The sequence below is a fragment of the Triticum dicoccoides genome, chromosome 2B (assembly GCF_002162155.2).
Source record: "Triticum dicoccoides isolate Atlit2015 ecotype Zavitan chromosome 2B, WEW_v2.0, whole genome shotgun sequence".
NCBI classification, from domain to species: Eukaryota; Viridiplantae; Streptophyta; class Magnoliopsida; order Poales; family Poaceae; genus Triticum; species Triticum dicoccoides.
In genome coordinates, this window is record NC_041383.1 from 703,205,011 (window position 1) to 703,216,014 (window position 11,004).

General features: G+C 46.4%; 1 protein-coding gene across 1 annotated transcript; it reads left to right on the forward strand.

The window, feature by feature from the left end:
* The first annotated feature begins 414 nt into the window (after positions 1-414).
* LOC119365725 (exopolygalacturonase-like) lies at positions 415-10,482 on the forward strand. The gene is made up of 7 exons (XM_037631373.1): positions 415-605; positions 689-874; positions 2,184-2,246; positions 8,618-8,883; positions 8,998-9,135; positions 9,219-9,395; positions 9,508-10,482. The coding sequence occupies exons 4-7, from the start codon at positions 8,689-8,691 to the stop codon at positions 10,243-10,245; spliced, it is 1,248 nt and encodes a 415-aa protein (XP_037487270.1). The 5' UTR covers positions 415-605; positions 689-874; positions 2,184-2,246; positions 8,618-8,688; the 3' UTR covers positions 10,246-10,482.
* Positions 10,483-11,004: the final 522 nt, after the last annotated feature.

An 11,004-nucleotide genomic window follows, 5' to 3' on the forward strand; every position in this document is an offset into this window, starting at 1 on the left:
TTTCTTCAGCTGCAACGCACCGATGTTTTAAAATTTGTAAAAAAAATCACGAATTTGAAAAATAGTCACGATTTCAGATATGTTCACGAGTTTTAAAAAAATGTTCATGATTTTCAAAAATTCTTCATGATTTTACGAAAATGAGAGTGATAGTGTATCTCGGTGATGCAGCAAAATGTGGTCATGGCTTTTTAAGATTACGATTTTTTTCTTCCGTTGCAACACATGTGCAGTTTTGCTAGTTTGATTAAAATTTTGTGGAGCAGTCAATTCCGTTTTCTGAAAAAATAATCGTGGAGCAGTCATTCTGCCGGAAAAAAACCGAGTAGATACCCTCCGCCTCCTCCCCGTGTCTCCTCCCGCGATCCCCTTCCCCTTCCCGCCGGCCGCCGCGCCGCCTCCCGCAGCTCACAGCACGCCGCTACCCCAGACAACGGGCTCGATGCTTCCCCCATATCCAGTGCCGCCACCCCCATCCGCTGCTCAGATTTCAGACTTTCAGTCGTCAAGCCGTACCTCGCAGGTAACCGCCGGTCAGCTCGATCATGGCAACCGCCGAACGTGCAGCAAGTCGGGGTGGTTATCTCCCCCACCAGTACAAAGAGGTACTGCGAACTCCTGCCTCATGTCCTCCTCACTTGCCTCCTTTTGTTTTTCTTCTCATCTCGCCTCCCGTACCTTCCTCGAGTCCGCCGGCCGGAGCCCGCCGACCTGCCTTACCCTTGCCGTGGGCGAGGCACGCGCAGCTCTCTGGATTGGATTCGCACAACACTCGCGGCGCCCGACGTCAACTCCATTGCCGCCGGCGCCCGACGGACTCCAAGCTGAGCTGATCCAGCGCCGTGCTGCTCCCGGTTCCGCACGGTGCCGCGTGGTAAGTGGAGATCCGATCATTTTAATTTCTTGATCTGCAGCAACCAATACATTCTCTTCACAAGAAAGAGCAGAAATGTATATCCTGAACTGCAAACATTTAAGTACAAAATATGGTTTTATTTGTGGCGCAAATCTGGCCTCTCGTGCTCACTTTATGAACCGTGATGAAAAATAGTACTCGTTCACTAGAGAGCTAAATATCAGTCAAGATACCTGTGAAACAAGATGTTAAAGACTTCCAGTATCTGAAACATCGAGCTGAGCTGCTGTTGCATTCTTTACTCTGTTAATTGTCTGAATGCAGAGAGACAAACACACGAGAAAAGTAAGAGGCTAATGGTCGAATCCTACAGATATCATATTCAGGTCGACCACAATCACAGCATAATGAATTTGCCACAACTTATTACTCCCTCCGTTCACAAATATACAATGTTTTGGATATTTCAATATAGAATATATACGGACTGAAATTAGTGAACAAACACACTAAACGTGTCTATATACATCCGATTCATAAAAAAGTTAGAATATCTTATATTTGTGAATGGAGGAAGTAATATAATTTTTTGCAAATAAAGTTTGCATAAGAGCTAAGGGGCGTACTGTACTGTGAGACCCACCTCTTCTGCATCGTTTCGATACAGAGATGCCACAATAACATGAACTTGGTCAGTGTTATAATGATTAGCAGCTAGAAACTCAGCAGCTGGCCGCATTCTTCCAGCTCTAGGAAATTAAACCTTTGGTCCTACTTTCCCCATGCTGCCATTGATTTCACATTCGGTTACTCTTCCTATCTTTTTAGACATGTCTCAGTGGCATTAGGATCTCCAAGGGGTGCACTAGCTATATAAGTCAAGGAATCGATTATCATATCTAATGTAGGAGTATCATCTGCTCCTATTTGTAAAGGAAGGTGTCATATGTTTCAGAAAAAGTATATCAAATAAAGCTTGTCTTTAAAAGCATGAATTGGTGAGGGGTGCTAAAAGGCAAGGTAAATCTGTATCTTTTATATTAAATGCATTACGCGGGTCATATATGTTAATTAAGGTATGTTTATATGTTCGTAAAATAGCTGCTAAATATTAATGCCAGAACAGCGAGGTTAAAACATAATCCACTAATAATAGATATAAATCATACTCAGATCGATATGCCTAAATGATAAAGAAGAGTATGCTTTAAATTTGAGTGATTCAGATCGATATGTTAATAATATTATTAGCATGGGCTTGTAAATGAGTATTGAGGACTTTGCCTAAGTGGTATTCTAATCTTCCTAATTCTCTTTGGGGTAGCAGGGCAAGGTTGAGGTGTGCATGGTCATATTCATCCTATTCTGCATGAGCCAGTCCTCCAAAAAGGTGAGTGCAAGATCTCTTGTGGTTTTTGCTGCCAGTCATAGAAAACAAAATATATGTGCATTATCCTCAACCACTGCTATATCATAATTTGTGACAATAAAATGGCCAACACAGTTAGCACACTCAAGAAATTATGCAACAACTTAATCAAGTAATCTGCCAATTGATTCCCTGGTCATGGAGTGCTACATAGATAATCAAACCAGGGTCCAATGCATCAGTTTGCTATTATGTTTCCCTTGCTGACTATGCAGTAAGTTGTAGCATATTGTTGAACTTGGAGGAGTAGCGTACCAGGAGCAGCTGCTGTTGTGTCTTTCTTGGTGTGTGGCAGCTCTCACGGAACAGAGGAGGAGGAGCTCCTCTTCTAGGTCAACATTTCTCATGGGCTTGGGCCTAAGAGATAGGTACAGATGGGCTAGGGCCCATACCGGTTCAACACTCCCCCTCAAGATGGGTGGTAGATATCTATCATTCCCATCTTGTCGCAAGCTAGGTTGCATTCCTTTGCTGCCAAACCTTTTGTCAAGCAGTCTGCTATCTGTTGGCCTGTGTGCACATACTCAATCTTTATAATCCCAGCATCAAGCTTCTCTTTGATGAAGAATCGATCAATCTCTACATGCTTAGTTCTGTCATGTTGCACTGGGTTGTTAGCTATGCATATAGCAGACCTGTTGTCACACCAGACATTCAGAGGTCCTTCTCTTAGCAATTTCAATTCACTTAGAAGGTTTCTCACCCACAACATCTCACTTAACCCCTGAGACATGGCTCTATATTCTGCTTCTGCTATTGATTTTGATACAACTGGCTGCTTCTTGCTTCTCCATGAAACTAAGTTACCTCCCACAAACACACAATACCCAGATGTTGATCGACGATCATCCAGGCAACTTGCCCAGTCTGCATCACTATACCCATCAACTACCAAGTGGCCATTCCCTTCGAACCACAGTCCTCTTCCTGGTGTTCCCTTCAAATACTTCAGAATTCTGTGTGCTGCCTCCACATGTCCACTTTTGGGCTCATGCATATACCTACTCACTATGCTCACAGCATAGGCAATGTCTGGCCTTGTGTGACACAAGTATAGTAAACGCCCTACCAGTCTTTGGTATTTCTCCTTATCCACTAGATCTCCAGATTGTGCTGTTACCTTATGGTTTTGGTCAATTGGGGTAGTAGCAGCTCGACACTCTAACATTCCCATATCACTGAGGAGATCCAAGGTGTACTTGCGCTGGGACAAGGCTATCCCTTTGGCAGATCTTGCAATCTCAATACCCAGAAAATACTTCATCTGAACAAGATCCTTCACTTCAAATGCCTTTCCAAGACACTCCTTTAACCTTGCTATCTCCGTCCCATCATCTCCAGTTATGATTATATCATCTACATAGACTGCAAGGATGACAATCTTCCTATTCTGATGCCGGTAGAAGACAGTGTGATCCTTATTGCATTGTTTGTATCCCATCTCACACATAGCCCTTCGGAATCTATCGAACCAAGCTCTCGGTGATTGTTTGTTTCAGACCATACAAAGACTTTTTCAATCTACACACCTTGCCTTCAGTTTTAGATGAGTCCAATCCAGGGGGGACTTCCATATAGACTTCTTCTTTTAGTTCTCCATGCAAGAAAGCATTTTTCACATCTAACTGATGCAAAGGCCATCCAAAGTTTGCTGCACATGATACTAATATCCACACAGTGTTCATTTTTGCTACTGGAGCAAATGTTTCGTCATAGTCTATCCCATAGGTTTGACTATATCCTCTTGCAACTAGTCTGGCTTTGTATCTCTCAATCTTGCCTTCAGGATTCTGTTTGACAGAATAAACCCATTTGCAGCCCACTGTTTTCTTTCCTGCTGGCAACTCAGCTAACTCCCAAGTCCTCTGTTTTCTCAATGCTTCTAGTTCTTCTCGCATAGCAACACACCACTTAGGGTCCTTCTTTGCATTTCTCCAATCTGAAGGAATAACCATCGCTTGAAGAGAAGCAATGAACACTTTATATGATGCCGACAGAGCATCATAATTCACATAATTCCCAATATTATGCTCAAACCCATATCTCTCGACAGGTTTGGCAGCCGCAGCCCTAGTTCCCTTCCTCAACGCAATTGGCATCTCCGTGGATGAGTCCTCCTGTTCTATGTGTGACTCCCCCTGCATCACATTCTCATTTCCTGCTTGCTCCCCCTGGGGTTCATTTGCCTTGGCTCGCCGGGTGTAGACTTTAAGTGGCTTCTGTGCTATGCCCTGCTGCTGCTCAGGTTGCTCTTGAACCTGATGCGTTTCTGTTTCACCTTCTCCACTAGACAACGGCAACACGGGTATAGTGCCCACCATTGGCGGTCTTGCTTGCTGCATCACCTCTTCCTGACATCTTCCTTGTTCTCTCCCTCTTGCTTCAGATACTTGAGGTTGCAACACCACCTCCCCCTCTGGACCAACCACAGGCTGGTCCAGACATTCAAACAACAAGCTCAAGTCAGTTTTTTCCCCATAGTAAGGATTAGATTCCCAGAATGTCACATCCATGCTCACGAAAGTGCGCCTATCAGAAGGACTCCAGCACTTATACCCTCTCTGTCCAGAAGGATAGCCAATAAAGATACACTTCACCGCCCGAGGATCCAGCTTGTTCACAACAGGTCTATGATCCCTGACAAAACAAGTACATCCAAACACCTTTGGTGGCACACTAAATTTATTCTCTCCTAATAAGAGTTCACAAGGAGATTTCATACCCAGTATCATGGATGGTGTGCGATTGATCAGATAGGTTGCAGTCAGAACGGCTTCACCCCATAGACACTTTGGCACATTCATAGTGTACATGATTGAGCGCGCCACCTCAAGGATATGCCGATTTTTCCGCTCTGCCACGCCATTTTGGGGAGGAGTGTCCGGGCAAGATGTCTGATGCAGAATACCTTGGTCTGATAGGAACTCTCCCAGCCTTCTGTTGACACATTCTGTCCCATTGTCAGTCCTTATCATTTGAACCTGCACCTTGAATTGAGTTTTAACATACGCACAGAAGTCCTTGAAACACTCAAACACCTCATCTTTATGTCGCATTAGATACATCCATGTCATGCGAGTATTGCAATCAATGAAGGTGACAAAATATTTCATTCCATTTATCGAGGTTGATGGACATGTCCAAACATCTAAATGAACAAGCACAAATGGGACTATACTCCTGAGCCCCTTACTCACATACGATATCCGAGTGTGTTTAGCATACTCACATGCCTCACACCTTAACTTGGTTTTATCTAAACCATTCATTACATCAGGGAAAGCTTTCTTCATTTTCTCAAAAGAAACATGTCCAAACCTACAATGGTGGATCATAGCTAATGCTTCCTTCTCTGTCGCAGTCGCAGCAAGAGCCATGCCAGCAGTCTTCACATCCTCCTGGCGATCCATGTACCATAGTCCTCTATGCCTGGTTCCTGCCCCAAGCCTCCTCCCAGTTCCCATCTCCTGAATCAAACAGCGGTACTTATTAAGAGTTACGTCACAATCTATCTGATCAATCAAAGCACTCAATGACACTAGACTAACTGGGAAAGCTGGAACATGCAAAACTGATTCCAACTTAATACTTGGAGTACATTGCACTGCCCCAACCCCCTTAATAGGTTGTGCAGTACCATCTGCAGTTTGAATAGTTCCATTGTACGATTGGGGGTACTGTTGATAGCATTCAAACTCTCTAACGTTGCCGGTTACATGTTTCGATGCCCCTGAGTCTAAAACCCAATCTACACCAGCCCTATGAACAACAACAGATGCAGTTTCATTACCTTCATCAGAGTACACAAAATGAGCAAAGTCACCAAACATTGTCTCTGCTTGCTGTTCGTTCCTCTTGTCTTGACCCTGCTGCTCATTTCTCATGTCTTGACTATGAGAAGAACTGGACTGACCCTCACTCATGACAGATACATTCGCTCTGGCCTCCCCTTGGTAGCGATTGTAGTTGTTATAGTTACTTGGAGCACTTCTGCCCCTGTTGTTGCTTCCACAATAGTATCCCCTGCCATCTCCTCTGTAGCTGCCTCTGTAACCTCCTCTGCCTTTGTTGTCTCTCTTCGGTGGGGTGTGCACTGGTAACTGAGATGCCCTTTCAGCCCACAATTGTGGCAGTCTCTTGTCTCAGGCCTATTCATTATGTGATAAGCAGGTCTGGAAGCCACCTTTGACCGCTCCACAGCTTTCAGTCTAGTCTCCTCCTGTGCTATAGCAGCAATGGCATCTCTTAGTGACGGCAACTCAGCTTGTTGCATTAAGATAGCCCTTCTATTCTCAAACATGGAGTCCAGCCCCTTCAAAAACTTGAGGACACGCCTATCCTCAACCCACTTTCTAGCTATCACTGCACACTCAGCATGTGGCAACACAATAGGTGCAAGATAGTCTAAATCAGCCCAAAGATGTTTCAGCTCTTCAACATACATCATTACAGTCCTATCACCTTGAGTGAGATCATGCATAGTTTCTTCAGTTTTGGAGACCAACATGACATTTCCCTTCCCTGAGTACATACTAGCTAACGCTGCCCATACCTCAGCAGCAGTAGGGAGGTCCTCCACCGAAGCAGCAACAGAAGGGGATAGAGAACTCAGCAGCCAATTCAACACGAAACTGTCCGTGGCATTCCATTTCTTCCATGTTCCTTCACCTCACCAAGAGCATAGTCTTCCAGTGACTTAGTTCTGAGGATGAGTTTACCTCTCCTCGACCACCTCAGGTAGTTTTCTACACCTTCTAACTTCACCTCGTTTGGAGCCAGCTCAATCTTATGCACCATCTCTGCCTGCGCAGCGCTCGAGCCCACATCAGCAGGTGCCTTCTCACCTGCAGCCACCATCTTCGCGGCCATGATGTCCGCAAGCTTGTCCATTGCAGCCGCCAGTGCTTCCTCCGCCATTTTCCCTTTCAGTCAGCAGCAGACCAAAAACAGCGGGACTTTCAGCACCTGCAAGCAGCAGTAGCACTCCTCTTCTCCTCTTCTCAACCAGCAGCAGTTCGTCACCTCTCCTTCCTTCAACCCGCAGCAATCAACAGCCGAGAGCAGAAGGGGACTTGGAGACAAACTGCAGCTTCTCGCAGTGGACCTGACAGCGTTGCTGCCGTGTCAGGTGAGATGCGTGACCTGCCCTTCCTTTTCTCTCTTCCCCTCAATCTCTCTCTCGCTGCCTCACGCAGCAGCAGCAGCACCTCCAGCACGCAGCAGCTCCAGCAGCACGTGTGCACAGCAACCTCCTCTCCCGAGCCGGCCGCGCCGCCTCGCTGCACTCCGCCACCAGCCGCAGCCGCTGCGCCTAGCTCGCCGCCGTTCGCCCCCGGCAGGTCCTCCTCGCCGGACTACACCACCGGCGCCGCCGCTGCCGCTGCAGCCTGGTCTGATACCATGTTGAACTTGGAGGAGTAGCGTACCAGGAGCAGCTGCTGTTGTGTCTTTCTTGGTGTGTGGCAGCTCTCACGGAACAGAGGAGGAGGAGCTCCTCTTCTAGGTCAACATTTCTCATGGGCTTGGGCCTAAGAGATAGGTACAGATGGGCTAGGGCCCATACCGGTTCAACACATATCACTACGTGAAATTACGCTACACTGCTACAAGGGATGATGACTAACATATTATGTTTCTACTTTATGCACAAGAGATGATAAAGCTTCTCTTGAAATGCTAGCATATAAGGCAATCGAATATTGGGCTTCAGACTCGCATGCAGCTAGGAATATCAAAGAGGAATTGACTTGACATTGTTGCTTTGGCTGAGATAGGAACTAGGAAGCATGCAGCTTGGATTGGAGCAGAAAAGCATAGTAAAGTGTGGTTGCATCCAAATAGTATGTTTCCAACACGTGGGTATAAAGAGTAGTATTACTTTGTTGATTAAATTACTTGCACAGTATGTTTCCAAAAATTTGGATTATTATCTTACAGTTTCGTTGGTTGTGAGGGTGTATGTTGATCATAAGAGGGGTAGAAGTTAAATATAATCTACGCAAATTCGGATTATGACTTTATATTTCACAACAGGTTTGTATTCTAAGGCAACTCATGGACATTCAACTAGTCTTCTCAATTAATTATATAAAAAAATCGAGTCTTCTCAATTTCTTAGAATTTTTTAGATCTCCCATCCAATTGAGAATAGAGTATGATCCTTAATTTATTTATTGTAGGTTTGATCAATTTATTGAGTTTTAAGGAGTAATTTCGCAATTGAGATGATATCACTATGAATAACAATTTACAGTTTCATTGTCGGTGTCGTGAACTTTATGTGCTAAATTGTTGCATTAGAGAAAACAATTGACTCCGCATGCCCATGTCAGGAGGAATCCTGGCTCCATCACTGCATCGCTGAGGTCACGGGTGAGGAGCTAGCTAGCTAGCTAAGTCGATCATGGAGGTATGGCCGCCGCTGCTGGTTGTCATCCTCACGCTCTGTGTTGTCTCTCTCTGCTGCGGCCTTGAGGCCGTGGCGGAGAACGTGACTGTGGCACAACTACTCCCGATGCCGTCGTACCACAGGGGTTTGGCTACCTACAATGCCAAGAACTTCGGCGCTGAAGGCAACGGCACCAACGACGATACCAAAGTACGTATCCAGTTCCTCAATAGATTGCTTGGTTAGTGTTCTAATTTGTTTCTTTCTTTATTGCCGCGTTCGATCTATGTTGTAATCGATCGCTACCTTGGTGTTGCTGTGCAGGCGTTGATGGCAACATGGAAGGCAGCGTGTGGGGCATCCGGCAAGGTGACGCTGTTGATCCCGCCGGGGACGTACTACATCGGGCCGACACAGTTCCATGGTCCCTGCAAAGCCTCCACCATCACCTTCTTGCTGCAGGCAAGCAGTTGTGCTGTTATAATATTGCAGTGCAAGTACGACACGAGAGGGACAAAGGGGAGTCATTTTATATGGTTGTGCAGGGGACGCTCAAGGCGGCGTCGGATCTGAAGCGTTTTGGCAAAGACTGGATCGAGTTCGGGTGGGTGAAAGACCTCACCGTTGCCGGACAGAACAATGCCATCATCAATGGCCAGGGTGCCGCCTCCTGGCCGTTCAACATGTGTCCCATCCGAAAGGACTGCAAAGTCCTCCCCACGGTGAGTATCATCCGATTTCGTTACATATGCATGGAATTCCATCTTGCACTCAATCACTTCACCGGCAGGCACTAAGTGTCATGATCGAAATGTCTAAATGGATGGAATGCAGAGCGTGCTGTTCGTCAACAACCAGAACACGGTGGTGCGCGACATCACGTCGGTGAACAGCAAGTTCTTCCACATCGCACTGCTGCAGAATAAGAATATTAAGTTGATCAACATCCAGATCAACGCGCCCGAGAACAGCCCAAACACGGACGGCATCCACATCGAGCGAAGCACGGGTGTGGTGATTTCCGACACCCGTATCAGCACAGGAGATGACTGCATCTCCATCGGCCAGGGGAGCAACAACATCGACATCGCCCGCGTCCACTGCGGCCCGGGGCACGGCATGAGCGTCGGCAGCCTTGGACGGTACGTGGGCGAGGGCGACGTCACCCGCGTCCATGTCAGGGACATGACCTTCGTGGGCACCATGAACGGCGTCCGGATCAAGACGTGGGAGAACTCCCCTACCAAGAGCCTGGCCGCGCACATGCTGTTCGAGAACATGGTGATGAAGGACGTGCAGAACCCCATCATCATCGACCAGAAGTACTGCCCTTACTACGACTGCGAGCACAAGCACGTCTCCGGGGTCACCCTCAAGGACATCACGTTCAAGAACATCAATGGGACGTCGTCGATGCCGGTGGCCGTGCTGCTCCGGTGCGGCGTGCCGTGCCAGGGCGTCGTGCTGCAGGACGTGGACCTGAAGTACATGGGAGAGGGAGGGTCCTCGTCAAAGTGCGAGAACGCCATGGCCACGTACGTTGGCTACCAGCACCCAGAGCCATGCGCCTAGTCGGCCAGTTTGATTCTGGTGGATGCTGGTGCGACCTTAATTTAGTTCTCCTTTTCTTCTTCTTCTAATCTAATTAATCAATGTTTCCTAGACGAATTTGTTGTTTCCTGTTGCTTAGAATGTTTTGTGTGTGTGCGGCATTAGGGAGCTGCCAATTGCTGGCATCTACGGAGTACTGTACTTGCCTAGTTGCTCAATCAGTGAACCCGATCGTCTGACAAGTGGTCTCTGTGCTTATGTGGACGAGTGTGCTTATGTTGACCAGTGTGCTCTGTGCTCGAAGGTTCGAGGTTGGCTAAGTCGGACTTGGCCACGCCAAGTCAACATATGTGTGTAACTTGTATACCACTTTCAACCACAATGCATAGAGAGAAGAGCATGCCACTGATGATCCAGCATATCTGGGTACATTAAAAAGGATGGAAGATGCAGTGATCGAACAGAAAAGTTAATAAAGACACTGGAGTATTGTATACTGTAGTTATCTGATACGTATACAACCCAATGCTGGAGGTTTTATCATTACTACTTGGGATTACAAAGCCGACTGTTTGTAGCAGAAACAAAACAGTACCGAGAACACAGGGAATGCCTTTTCTGTAATCCCAAGACATATGCTAATTATCTGCGCATTGGAATTACATACATATATACAGAAACTGCTACAGGAAAATAAAAGTAAAGGGCTGAAATCATGATCGTCTAAATGGCAAAGGAAAAACAAATTTGCAAAACATACTACCATCATTGCTTTCTTCT